The 14,271-nt window shown below is 45.2% G+C and overlaps 1 protein-coding gene across 7 annotated transcripts in view; it reads left to right on the top strand.

The window, feature by feature from the left end:
* TSC22D1 (TSC22 domain family member 1) overlaps window positions 1-9,546 on the top strand; it is a 96,692-nt gene extending 87,146 nt beyond the window's left edge. For 4 of the 7 annotated variants that reach the window (XM_075741798.1, XM_075741797.1, XM_075741803.1 and 1 more), the window contains 2 exons: window positions 6,785-6,836; window positions 8,119-9,546. In XM_075741798.1, coding sequence (XP_075597913.1) covers window positions 6,785-6,836; window positions 8,119-8,376 — 310 coding nt within the window. In that variant the 3' untranslated portion in view covers window positions 8,377-9,546. Of the gene's footprint in view, window positions 1-5,994; window positions 6,337-6,784; window positions 6,838-8,118 lie in introns of those variants that run through there. The other 3 variants (XM_075741800.1, XM_075741802.1, XR_012833293.1) reach the window with 3 other exon arrangements.
* The last annotated feature ends 4,725 nt before the right edge of the window (window positions 9,547-14,271 follow it).

Raw genomic sequence — 14,271 nt, 5'->3', positions numbered from 1 at the left:
TTGCTATGTTTCTTTTGTTATGTTAGGTGTAACTTGAAATGCTCCAGTGACTCTCTTTCCTCCTCTCTTCATTTAGTTTTGGAGTACATGGTTGAAAAATCTGTTGTGTATAGTTAAAAGTGAGATTAAATGCTAGTGTAAGTGGTTTTTACTCCGAGGTGGTGTTCTTGGCTTTGAGAAAAGCATTGCGCATAAAACCAGGGAATTGAATGCTCTTTTTATGAGTTAAATCTAAAATTATTTCAACCAAATTTCACATAAAGGAAAAATGAATTTCAGCTTCATGCTTCGCATAGTGAAACAGATTCTAACATTTTATCACTTTTCTACAAATGTTGCTTTATGTCAATAAATGTTTTTTCCTCGCCTTCCATCCTGGGGATGGTGACAGCATGCATAGTGATGTTGTATACAACTTTCTGAAGGAAAGAAAATCGATTCCCAGCTCAGATGTCTCACTTAAAACTTTCAGGATGCTAACGTGGTTGGTGGATCTTTTCCCACTTTCAGTCCTTGGTCAAGGGCAGTTTATGGGATACTGAGGAGGGCTTTCACTTTTAATGAAGTTAAATATTTTGCACATTCTCATTTTAAGCTTGGATATGAAATTAGGGAAGCCTGTGATTCCCAAACTAGATACTACTGCAAAGGTGTAACTCTTTAAATTGAGGTGGTGTAGCGTCTGGATGCAATTGCAGGTTTTGACTTATGATAGACCACACTTAGCTCTGTGAGGAGACTTTGAAACTCAATGGATGTGCATAGAACAGCGTCCTTCATCCCAGCCGTATTGCTGGATGGTCATCTATGGATGATCTCAGGAAAGGGGATGCCACACATCCCTTTCCAAGCATCAAAATTGCTTTAAGATGGCTCATATGTCCTTGCAGAGTTCTCTCTGACCAGTAAAAAGTGGATTATCTCTGTGTTTGTCTATATCCAGGTACTTGATATGGACCTTAGGTTTTATGTTGTCAACAATAAAATTGATAGAATTGTTATAATTCTCATTAAAAACAACTGAGGTTGACTTAGCAATTAGTTGCCTGTAAAAGAGAAAGAGGATATCCTCGGAGCACGTAGTGAGAACTGTTCCTTGTTTGTCTTTTGATCTTACATGGTTATCTTCTGGCTTTTGAATGCAGCCTTCTGTCTCCTGTGCTGAGTGCACAGCATGATACTTCTGTGTATGCATTGTGATTAGAGATACTGTCAGGTTGTTTCCAGAACCCCAGTAGGGTGTATGTATTCTGCTGAATATTTATTTAGTTATGCTTACACATCTGGAAAAAACAAAATACCCCAAACAAATACAGCACTTTGTTTCTCTAGCATCTTGCATAGCTTTCCCTTTTACCTGTTTTTCATGGACCTAAAACTCAATTCCTAGCAAACCAAATTATAGATGCAAATAACTTTGGGGGAGGAAAAGCACACATTTAGGAAAACTGATAGAGTAGTATCTGGTAGCAAGAGATTCCTCAATTTAGCAGAGGTATGTAAATTGAAATCTATGGAACTCAAACTAGAAATAAAATGTGTTAGCCTTCGGAGCTGAGGAATAAGTTCTCAATGTCTTGGTTTCTTTAAATCAAAGATCCTAGCTCCAAGTTTGGAGCTGGAAAAGAAAGTTGGCTGAGATTATCATCTTTATTTAGACTATCTGAATGTGGGGTGGGTTTTTTTTGTCCTTAGTCTTTTGAAAAATAATTATTTACTCTGTGTGTGGGGAAAACTCATTGGGCAACTTCTCCAGCCTATTTTGTACCTTTACTGAGATTAAGACAAAAGTCATGGCCTATTGAAATAAATAATCCTTTAGTCCTTGATGCCGACTGCAGCCGGAGTTTCCTCTTTAGGTTATTAGCTTGGAGCAACTTTGCTTAATGATACTGGGGTTTTGCTGTCAATACACAGATAGTCTCGAATTTATGAATTTTAAGGCAGAATAGTACTTCGCCATTTATTGACCTTGTTTAGATGCCAAGTGAAATGTAAAGTTAGATGTCACATAGAATCTGTATTACTGTAGTCTTTTCTTAAGTAATTAACTTTTTTAACCTTTTCAGCACTTTTATTTTGTAGTTGAAAATTGTAGTTGAAGTCCACGGGATCTGAGCCCGTTTATAGTGTAAGATGAAAGTGCGCTGTGACAGAAATTGCTGTTTTCTAATATGGTTTCTCGTATGGACTCTTTGCAACATAGTCAAAAGATGAGATTTGTTTTAAGTTCAGGAGATGCCTCTCTAGGGCTTTTGATGTTGGTATCTAAAGGGAGCATACATTGACAAGGTACTTGAAAGATAAAAATTCTTTCACTTAAAAAATTTTAACACACAGAAATATGCCAAACCAGACTTGCATAGAGACAAAATGATTCTGTGCTGCAGCTTACCTCATTATGTGCTTAAGATGAAAAGCCCTTTTTCAAGTGCTTAGCATGATTAAATTGAGATGAGGAAATTATTTAGTGGGAGAAACAGTGTTTAAGAACTGAAACACTACAAAAGGTGAAGCATGCTAAAAAATCTGACTACTGCATATGTTTCAACTTCAGCAGTTAATTTATTTGAGGATCAAAGACACTGGTGAGCTACTTGTTTAGCACTATATTGTATTCTGCCCCAGTTGTTTCTCAGTAACCCTTCTCAAGTCTTTTTCTGTTACTTTATGCAGTTTGTGAACACCTGGCGTGCTCCACAGACGCGCAGGCTCCCGAAGCGTGTGATCCTCCCTGTGAGGGGACTCTAAACAAACATCTCTAACAGGGCATGAATCGGTCCAGCCCGGTGCAGACCCAGAGTGGCTTTGCACAGATGAGGAATTCTGCAGCCTTTCTCACCTCTGCTCCCAGGATTGTAAAATTGTAAGCTTTTGCAGGCGGAGTTCACTCTGATAGTGTAGTGTCTGTTAATGAGGTGTTAGAGATGATTAGAAGGTTTTGAGTAACACCTTAGTCATCTTGACTCTCTTCTCCAGCTGTAAGGGAGGGTGGGTGAGTCAAAACAACATAATCTGAGTGAAGTGCCTATTGAATGTCATGGAGGAGGAGGCAGGAAGGGAGACCAAATTGATGAACAAGCAAGGGGAAGGGCTGTTCGGGGGATTATTTGCCTTAGATATTCCATAGATGTTTTAATAAATAATATATATTGAAAAAAATCAACAGCAAAACCTTAACCTTTAAATATGGTGTTCAGACTCTGGCCGTGTCAGGCAGATGACGGGATGTTGCGGCGAGAACATTGGAGATGAATGGTGCTCCCCCCCTTCCCAATTTTGGGTATGAAAGTAGTTTTATTTTATAGTATTTATGTGTTTTATTTTCTAGATGATCTCGAGCTCAGAGCTTTCTCAGCCATAAAAGGTGACTTACAGTTTGCTTTTTTATATAGGGTGGGCAAAGCAGAACATGTGTGTTAATACCCAGTCCGACTTACGCAGCTGACAGCTTTCTGTTGAATCACAGCTTGGCTTGCAGGCCTCTAAAAACAAATGAAGGAATTTGCTAAAAGCCCACTGAAGTTAATGGAATATGGTTAATGAGTTCAATGGGAATTTGATTTAGGATCATATCTGTATCTCTTCTTCATGAAGATATATTAATACAGATTAGAAGAGGACAATGTTATTTATTGTTAATTTAGTCTAAGAATCATATCATTTTTCTGTCATAAGTGGAATGATGGCATTTCATTATCATTATGGCAGCACCAACAATCATCCTGGAATGCATACATTATTTTTACATGTACAAATGAAAATACATACAGATGTCTGCTGTCTGTCCTGCAACAGCAAAGCAGGCACTTCAAGGGTATGTCTGTTCAGGCATGTGAGTTTGCTGTCTTAAGCAAGTTACTTTATAAGGACCTAATCAGCAAAGATAGGGCTTCTTGCTTTTTACACCTGATCTGCCCTTTTCTGATTAAGAGCTTCAGGGGACCAAGATTGCTCCTGAGCTTGTGTCCAGCTGCAATTTTGTTAATTCTAAAGTCTTGAGTAACTGCCCTGACAAGGAGTTGTTTGAGATGTTACTGATTTTCAAGCCCAACCCTTCATAAAATATTAATTTAGATCAAGTCCAGAACAGAAGTTGATACAGATTCCTGTACAGATGATGTGCTTTTGGACCTGCTTATTAAATGGCTCGCTTGCTCAGTGACTATGATGAGTACCATCGTGTGTAGTAACCTCTGTAAAGAAAGTGGTTGGTTGAAGTGTGCATATAATGTATGGTTACTGGGTTTTTTTGTCTTGAGGTTGGAAGCTGGAGCCTGATGCCTGTGTTTTAATGTGTTGCTTCTAATTTACTTGCTATTAAATTTGCAAGTCAATACAGGCAAGGGTTTTTTCTGACTTCCTTTAATTTTCAGCCTGTTAGCCACTGTGCTGTGCAACTTCCCCAGATACCCGAAGGGCGAGATGAGAGCCGTGCCCTTGCGGGATGTGCATCATGTGGTACGGGGAACTCTTACTCTTAAATGTGACCTCTCTCGTGGATAGGATTAGTTTGTACTACTCTGCTGGCATTATTGAATGAAAGAATAGTAGACTAGGACAACATAAATAAACTAAGAAGGATGATGCAGATACGCAAATGCTAAATTTAGCTTTAAGATGATTATTCTGTGCCTCCTGGCTTTCCTGCTTCTTTGGGAGCAACACCTGTGACATGTATGTGACTTCTAGTTCTTGGACAAGTTTGCTAGAGAGGATTGAAGAGGTTTTTTACTTTATTTTTGTGCCTTTAAGTCATGTAATGCCTGTTGAAAGTGCAGGTCTAGAAGATAGTGGTTTTGGAGGTCGGCTGCTTGTTGTGGCAGTATTTTGCAGTAGTCTAATTCAGCCTTGGGTCTCCTTCTCAGCTGTTACTGGTAGATAGAGAGGATCACTTGGGCTGGCAGTGACTGTGGTGACACACAAAAACATAACGTTTGAGATATACACCACAGTTAGGTGGGAGGAGATTTTTTCTAAATCATTAATGCGTGTGCTGCAACTTTTAAGACCATAAATGTTGTATGGTACAATCTAAAAATGAGTCAGTAGGCATTTTCCATGTTACTGTAGAAGAGTATCAGCTGGCTTGCTAGAAATCTGCAGGTTTGTGCTGTGTGCGCTTTTTGTGGATGATCTGATGGCTGAATATTTTTTTTTTTTAATAAATGGTTTTACGGGCTAGTAAGTCCTGTGTAAGGGATAAGAAGGGATCGTTGCTGCTTTAGCAGTTCTGTAGGAGTCTGAAACAATTTTATCTGCAGTGTGTATGTGTGTATTTTGCTTTTCCTGCCTTTCACGGCCAAAGCGGGCAGAGCTAGCGGCTACGGGTTTCGTTCCCCGGGACTAAAATTTGTCACGCCAGGGGCAGAGCGCGAATGTCCGGGCAGAGACAGTGGTAGGTACGGGCAGGTGGATCTCGCCCCGCGGGGGACGCGGACAGCCGTGGGAGCTGGCTAATCATTTCCCCGCGGGACTACCCCCGGGTGCGGCGGGGCCCGGCCCTGCCGTGTGCCGATAGGTGGCGATGTCGGCGCGGCAACGGGCGGCCCCTCGGCGGCGCGGCCGAGCTCCCGCCGGCGGCGGCTGGCAGCCCGCCGGGCCGCGCTGGGCTTCCCCGCCGCTTCCCAGCTCCTTTAATTATTATTGTTATTACTATTACTATTATTATTATTATTATTTTTAATTTCCCTCTCCGTTCTCGCGGGTGGGAATCGGCACGGTGAGCCCCGCTCCGGCACCCCGCGTGTCAGGGTTTCACGGGTGGTGTGTGTGTGGGAAAGTCGGCCCCCCCCACCCCGCCCCGCGCGCGGAGCCGTCCCTCGTGGGCGCTGCGGGGTGGGCAGGGCGCTGCCGGCCCGGGGGGCTGCGCGGCGGGGGGGGGGGGGGGGGAGCGCTCCTAATGAGATGCGACGGATCGGGGGGCGGGGCCCTGGCTGCAGAGCAGCCAATGGGCGGCGGCGGCGCCGCATAAATTATGGGGGGGGCCGGGATGGCCAGGTTTTGTGCGGCGCGGCGGAGCGCTGACCTCGGAGCTGGCCGAGCGCAGCCCCGCGCCCCGCAGGGTCCCGCCGCCCGGCCTCGCCGCCGCCGCCGCCGCCCGGCGGAGCTGCCCTGCCGCGCTGCCCTGCCGCCCGGCGCTCGCACACTGGCAGACGTCCGGAGAGAGGGAGACCTGATTTCTCCGGGGAGCGTTTCTGGCCGCGATTGCATGAATGCCCAATGTTGTAGACCAGTGGCAATGGATCTAGGAGTTTATCAACTAAGACACTTCTCGATTTCTTTCTTATCGTCCTTGCTGGGCACCGACAACTCATCCCTGAGGCTCGACAGTAGGTAAATAAGTGTTGTGTCCGAGGGGCTCTGCTGGCGCGGCGGTAGCGGGGCAGGTGAACGCCGGGCAGGCTCCTTTGTCCGGGGGAGCCGCAGCGGCGGTACCGGGCGCCCGCCTCGCCTCCCCTCTCCTCTCCTCCCCGGAGGGGCTGCCCTCCCCGGCGCGGAGCGCTTCTGCCGCAGCCTGCAATTAAGCTCCATCTTTGTGGTCTGCTGGGGGGCAAAATGTCGGGATATTTGATCCGGCTGCGGGCGGGGGGGGGGGGGTCGGGGCGGCTTCACAGGTTGCTTTGCTGCATTGGAGCATCCCGGTGAGGCGGCGGCAGCGGCAGGGCAGCGTGAGGATGACTTTCTCAGCCAACTGACTACCAATGCCCGCGTCTCTTGTCTCTTAAATAATTCAGCCGCTGCTAATGTTGTATTTTTTTTTCCCTTTCTTTTTCTCTTGCAGCTCCTCTGGTGCAAGCGTGGTAGCTATCGACAACAAAATCGAGCAAGCGATGGTACGTACCGACTGGGGCATAAAACCCTGTTCATGTTTAAAGCAGTAAACAATATCGGGATGCGGCGGGCGATGGTTAACCCGTGCGCGGACGCGTTTTTATAGCGGGGCCGGGGAGGGAGGGGGAGGCACGGGTTTGGTTTGATGGGGTGGGGGTTTTTTTTTTGGTGGTTTTATTGATCAAAGGCTTCCTGCGGGGAGGAATGCGCACGTTTCTCTATCGATGCCGGGGAGGGAATGACGGCATCGTTTCTGGCTCCCTAGTCCCCAAACGATTGATCCCGGCTCCATGCGGCGGGGGAGGGGCGGTGCTGGGGCAGAAAGCGGGATTTCTTTGGGGGCTTTCATACACACCTCACACCCCCCCACCCCACCCCCAAAAAAAAGTGGGGTGTTTCGGGGTGCTTTTCACGTAGTTTTTTTAAACTAACTCTCCTCCAAGCGCATCCCGCCCCGAGCCACCCCTGCCAAACGGGCGCATCCCCCGCGGGCTGCAGCCGGGGCATCCTCTGCTGCCGTGCCCTTCTCCCGGCGGCCGGCACGGGCGTCGAGCTTGCCCGGGGCCGAGGGCTCCCGCTCGGGGGCCGCCACCGGCCCGTCCCCCGCCCTGCCCCCGGCGCGGTCCCGCCGCGCTGCGCCTGGGGCCCGGCCGCCCTTTGTTACTGGAGCGGTGCCTGGAGCCGTTCTCACGGGAGCCTCTGCCGACTGTTGCTAGGCAAACTCCGAGCCTTTAACTCCCGGCTATAAATAACTCGGCCGCTCATTGGCCGGGGCGCGCTCTGACGTCACCCGCGGCCGCGCACGGCCGGCGGGAGGGAGGGAAATGCGGCAACCTGCGCTGAGAACTGGCTGCAGCCGGTGCGCGGGGGGCGGGGCCTGGAGGCGGGGCGGGGCCGGCTCTGGGGGCGGGGCCCGCTGCCCGTCCCGGGGCCGCACGTGTGTGTGTGTGTGTGTGTGTGTGTGTGTGGCGGGGCTGCACGCAGCGGGTTGTGACCCGCACCCCCCCGCCCCGGGCCCCGGCACGTCTCGGCCCCTGCGGGGGAGACCTTCGCCCGGCCCCGCACCCTGTGCTGAAGGGCCGCTGGCCGTGGGGCCGGCTCCCCGCAGGCGTGAGCAGGGGGCTCGTGGCCCTGCCTGGGATGCTCTTCTGCACCTGAGCAGGGCAGGGTCCGCACCGGGTCTCTGTGTGGGTTCATCCACTTCGTCTCCAGCTGAGCTGGGTGGGAGCCCAGGCCTGGCACTGGGCTGCTTTCCTAACGCACACGCTTTCTTCTGCGTTTCAGGATCTGGTAAAGAGTCACTTGATGTATGCGGTAAGGGAGGAAGTGGAGGTCCTCAAAGAGCAAATCAAAGAGCTGATAGAGAAGAATTCCCAGCTGGAGCAAGAAAACACTCTGCTAAAAACACTTGCGAGCCCGGAGCAGCTTGCCCAGTTCCAAGCACAGCTGCAGACTGGTTCCCCGCCTTCCTCTTCCCAGTCACAAGGGACAACACAGCAGCCTGCTCAGCCGGCATCACAGGGGTCAGGGCCTTCAGCGTAGTTCAAGATGTCATTGCCATCATGATCGCTGGCCTCTGGACTGCCCAGAGCAAGAAGGACTAGCGGGAATCCGCCACAGCCACCCTTCATCCATTTCAATGCACATTGCAACCCAGACTGAGGACTCCATGCCCTGCACACATCAGGAGAGGCTTTTCCCCTCCGTATTACGCGCTCATCTGTCTCTCTCTTTCCTCCCTTCCCCCTTTGGCTTGAAGGAGTCTTTATTCTTAGGTTGATTGAATAAAATAAACTTCTTCCAGAGAATTAGCACAAGTACACTGGGGACTTGAGCAGCTTCTGCAAATGGCTGAGAAACGAAGCTGCATGCCTGAATTTTTTTTGGTTTGTTTTTAAATCTTCCACTCATCCAGTGATATAACTGATACAAGTGCTTTTCGAGCTTGGAAATATGAAGAAATAGACTTGGAGTAAAAAGTGATGACTCAATCCCCTATAGTGCACTGGGGTTCCAAAGTGAGGACTGGTGCATAGGATCTTAAGAGGAAGAGGGAGAAAGGTAAATTCAGTGTTTAACACTTAATTGTCACCTGAAACCTTAAGTGCAAATACTTGCACCGTTTTCTGAAGCAGTGGACAGGTGCATAAAGCTGTATTATATATAGAAAGCAGGTAGGTGACGTACAGTTGGGTCATAGGATAATTACAATGAAGGTTATTTGCCTACTGTATATTTGTGTATTTAGTGTAATTACTTTGTAAAATAGAAAACTGTAACTATTTAGGTTGTACAGATTGAAGTTTAGTTGTTTCATTGGCTGATCTGAAGAAGTTTGGAAAGTTTTGTGGTTTTTTTTTTTAATGCTACATAAATAAGAATGCACCTACGCAACTGTTCAGAATTTGACAGATTTATGCTGTTTGTGTAACTTCTGAAGTTCCCTGGCTGCTGATTATCTTGAAGTAAATCTTTGTTCATTGTAGTTTGGTTCAAGACAGGAAAAACCACTCCAAAAATTATCAAACCCTGCTAGCAAAGAATTAAAAAACAAACAAAAAAAAATTGGATTTCCCAGTATGGATTTTTTGCATATGATCTGTATAGTAGTATGCATATGTTTTTGTGCATGTTCTCTAAACAGTTGTAACACGTCAATGTATTTAACTGTTGCACTTGTCAACTTTCAATAAAGCATACAATGTTGATAAATCACTGTTTGTATATTGTACTCATGTTAACTGCAATCACTTTCAACATGTTGCAATGCAGTTTTACCTGAGCAGTGAGGTCAGGAAGCATAGGTCTGGGTGTGAGATCCTGTCTGTTGGCTTCAGAGCTTTATCAGAGTTTCAGCTAAAAATGCAACTCCTGCTTTCCATGGTTTCTTAAAAATGCAGCGTGAAGTCAAATGGAGGAAGGAGTAGGGGGCCTGACTAAGAGCAAAGCTCCTTGGTTTGGTCCAGTCCTATCCAGTCAGGACAGTTGGGTGCTTTCTATACGTTGAGTAGTAGATAAGCAGGAGCACAGGCTAATGTATGATGAGCCATAAACGTATAAATTTCCTGCAACAGTTGTTCCGTAGCAGCAAACTGCGCCCTTGCCGGGCCATGGGTCATCCCATGCTGGCAGCAGCTCCAGTGCCCTTAATTTTGGGTGACAAAGGCAGCGGGCATTACAGCAGGACAGCACTAGCATCACCTTCTCTCAAAACCTTCCAGTGATGAGACCAGGCTGAAATCTCGGACGTCCAAGAATTTCTCACTTTCACCTCCACAGCTCGCTCTTTGATTTGTTTCATAATTATTTTTTTATGAGTTGAAATCATGTAAACTTGTATTAATTCTGCCTTGTAAAAGTGGTGAGAACTTCCAGTCTTGTGCAAAGATAAAACTTATTCCCTTCAGTTTGGAAAAAAGACTTTTCTTTAGTCATGATAAGTAAAATACAATCAAATCTAAACACAGAAATTTCTAAGTGGAAGACTATAGATATGGTGTGATAGTCTGCAACTGGAGAAGTGGAGGAATTTGCAGTTTTACAGGGGATTCTGTTTACTAGTGTTAAAGCTGTGAACCTTGGATACTTGCAGTGTTCACAATTAACGGGATAAAATGGTCAGTCCTTTTGAGGGGTAGTCGGACTACTTTGACTGTGATAGCGGTGTCCAAAAATTTGAATACAAGGAATTAATCTGACTTAAAATGGAAGAGTTAATTACAAAAATTTTTATGTATGGTCTTATATGACTGCTTATTCCATGTAAGGAAAATGAGGAGGTACCATTCTTGTGGAACTTCATGTTATTGAGCGTAGTCAGGTGTAGCAGAGGGAACAAGAAGGCTGAGGGTTCAAAGGCAAGACAGATCATCTTTTTTGTGTGATTTAGAGCTAAATTCTTGCTTTTGGGTGCTCATCATGCAGCAGTTGAGGCAGTGCTTTGCTGTATCACAGCGCAAGCAGTTGCATTACCTTTATTGGGATTAGTATATCCAAGTACGTGCGTGAGTGTGTCTCTGTGGGAGTGTGAACTTTAATTTGTCGTTTGTGTTCTTGAGATTTCAGTACATAATTTAAGAGTGTTCTTAATGAGGAAACGCCAGGGAGAGATGTGAGATGCTTTTTTTTTTTTTTTGATGGATTAAGCTAAAATTAGAAATTGATGATAGCCTTTGTGGCAGAACAGCACTCGAATTATTTGGATCTGACAAAAGGAATGCTAATTTTGGTGCTTTTTAAATGGCTTAATTGTCTCCAGTTGCCTTTATATTCTGAATGTCTCTTTAGCACTTCCAGGCCATAACATTGAGTATATGAAAAAGTCAATTGTAACATGCAGATCGGCTTTTTCACCTGCTTCACTGACCAAAATTTGCCAAGAATTATTTTTTTGTTTAAAACAGAAATTGACCTCTGGGTTTATTTGTTTAAAGAACAGCCTGAGCATATTCTAAATCCAAGATGATTTTTTTTTTTTTAAACTGTTCTTTAATATAGTATTTGGAAGTCTGAAGGTTTTTGGTTAGGTAAAACATTGATAATTTTAGTACACTGTGCTTCAGTGTTGGCAAATCTGATCATTTAGTCTTAGGTACCAAAGAGTTTTAAAACTATGGAGCTGGTTTTTGGAGCTGTTTATTAACTGCTAAAGTTAGGCAGAGCAGTGTTCTGTTGATGAGATGATTTTAGCAATAGGTCTGTCAAAACTGCAGCCTCTCTCCATGAAACAGATTCAAATTGACTAAAATTGCACTTGGGATCCAAACAAAGGGTAGACATTTCAGTCGGTTGTGTTGTAATACTTCTGGAATGAATTGTTTTGATTTTTGCTTTTGTTCTAGAACAAATAATTTTTCAGAGCACTTTAAATCAAACGTTATCAATAGTGTCATCTTTTTCCACCCAAGTTTTTCTTTGTACGAACTCTGAAATGCTCAGGTTTTTCATCCACAGTGAGAATCAAATTAAATGTAATCTGTCTTTTATATGTCAGGCTTTTTATTCTCTGCATATCTCCAATTCACTAATTCTTCAGGCGATATTCAAGCTGTTTGTCATTTAACTTCTTGTTGACATTTAGCCACACGCTTGCTTTATTTTTAACAGCAATATGATAAACTGATCTAAGCAAATTATCACAGAGACCAAGTTGCTATTTTTTTCTTCTTGTGGCCTTTTTTTTTTTTTTAAACCAATAATTGTTGGCAAATAATTCTAAGGCAAGTTGAGATTGTCTAAATTCTCAGTGCTCTGTAAATACGTAGGGCAGAGAAATCGGCTTCAATAACATGCCTGAAAACTGTCGGGAGGGCACCCAGACAAAACCTCCCAGCAGCAGTGGAATAAATGTAGTGCCTCAGAGATGCCTCTCCCTAATTCTTATGGAATAAATCAATGCCTTGGAGGCAGCTTCCCATCTTTCAGCTGGAGAAAGAACCCAGCGAGGCTATTTGGGAATTACCACCCTTGATTTCTGTAGCTACAGTGAATGTATTAATCTCAATACAAAGAATTTTAATTATTATTTATTCTTTGTAGGGTGAAATAGCAATACTCAAGCTCGCTGACTGAAGGCATACTTGTTTAGCTTAATATATGCCATTCGCAAAACCTCTCGTTAAGTGTCTTGAGTGCTTCAGTAACAGTTCACATCTTACAGACGCTGCATTATTTCTTGCTTTTTTCCTCTCTCTCTTTGGGGTTATGCATTTTAACTTTCTGGAGAGGTTTCTGCCAGGATGAACCTGAAACAAGTTATAAATCCAAGGCTTTGCCTAAGCTGGAAATGAGCCCAATTCCAACCATTGCTAGTCAGTGTAACTTCAGATGCATGAAACTAAACGGAGAATGGTTGCTGGAGGGAGTTCCTGGGAAGTCTGGAACAAGCTTTGGTGTTTGAAATGCTTGTTTGAGGATACTCTGAAAAAAACACCTGCCGCTGGCCCGATCCTTTTCCTGCGATGAGTAAGCAGACTCTTCCGACTGCAGTTAGTATGTGCTGAGTTGGGCCAACAAACGGTGTGCTTGAAAATCCTGTGGCAAGGCGTTTCCAGCAGACACTGGCAACTGCCCTCCTTAATCGGGGTCCAATTTCCAACAGGACCAAAGCCAAGCTCAACAATGAAGTTAAAAGCCAAACCATGAATAAACTAACTTCCTTACATTGTAAATACATTGGAAAAGGGCAGCAGTTCAAAAGGGAAAATGAGCAAAAACTGCGATGACTTTCCTTGAAATGAAGTCCCAGGTGGTTGTTGTTCATTGAGGTACCCCCAGGAGAGCTGTGCTGTGCCAAGAGGCAAAAGAGTTCGGGTAGGGCATGGCCAAGAGGCCCCTGAAATGTAGCACAATGGGAATTTGGGTATGGCATAACGGCCAGCTGAGGAAAGGGAAAACAGTTCTCAGAAAGCCAGGTTCTTAGGTCATCTTGAAGCTTAACTTTGATTCTTCAGCTGCATTGGGTGGGGGTGGTTTTTCAGTGATGTGTATGTGGTAATACACGTTGGGTGCAGTTCAAGTCGTCATGAGAAAGTGGCTACAGGCAAAAAAAAAAAAAGGTCATAACAGTCCAGTTTACAGTCTTCTAGTTTGGATGGACTGAGAGGTCTGTTAAAAGTCCTCCCTCTTTGGAGCTCTAAAGGCACTGTAAAACAGTGAGACGTTGAGATCTGGCAAGTGCAAGCTCAGGACAAATCCACCTGAATCTTGGAAGTAGCAAAAGGGCAGTGAATAAAATTTGTCAGCCTTTAAAAAAAAAAAAAAAAAAAAGTCAAGAAGAACAAACCCCTAAGGCTTTCAGAAAGGAAAGCAGATCTGTTGTTCATCAGGGAGTATGGGAAGGGAGGGAGATGAGCTTATTTGTGGATTATTTAAATTACTGTCAGCTGCTTTCCAGTCCAACATACATTCAGGATCTCTAGGAGCTGGAAGCTGGGTATCTGTGCTGAGCTCTCACATCTCCCCCAAAAATCTTGTTTAAAGTATCTGCCTGCATATGCTCCCTGTGGAGGCTGCAGTAAATGGTCATTCTTCCATTAGTTTTATTACCGAGAACCAGCCTGTTCTGCCTCTCCACTACTGCTTTAATCAAAGCTTTGCTACCAGATAGCCATCAGAAAAGACATCTGCAATTCAATTAGATATGTGCTTAAACTCACGATCTCTGTGAAACCGGCCGCTGCCAGAACAGAGTGCCCTCCACGCCGTGGGCTTGCCGGGGTTGCAGCCGGCTGGGCTCTGCTCCAGCACTTCTGTCTCTTGCCACCAGCTTGTCCTCCCTCCTGCTCTGCTGGCCCTGCTTACAGATCCTTGAAATGAGGACCTGTTCCTCATCAGAGGCTGGTAGAAGTTTATTTCTTCCTTGCAGAGCAGGTGAGAAGCTAGAAACTTGGCATCACTCAAGAGTCACAAAATCTGCTTTATAACACATCGAAAGTG

Source organism: Balearica regulorum, chromosome 1 (assembly GCF_011004875.1).
Source record: "Balearica regulorum gibbericeps isolate bBalReg1 chromosome 1, bBalReg1.pri, whole genome shotgun sequence".
NCBI classification, from domain to species: domain Eukaryota; kingdom Metazoa; phylum Chordata; class Aves; order Gruiformes; family Gruidae; genus Balearica; species Balearica regulorum.
This window is presented reverse-complemented; position numbering and strand designations above follow the sequence as displayed.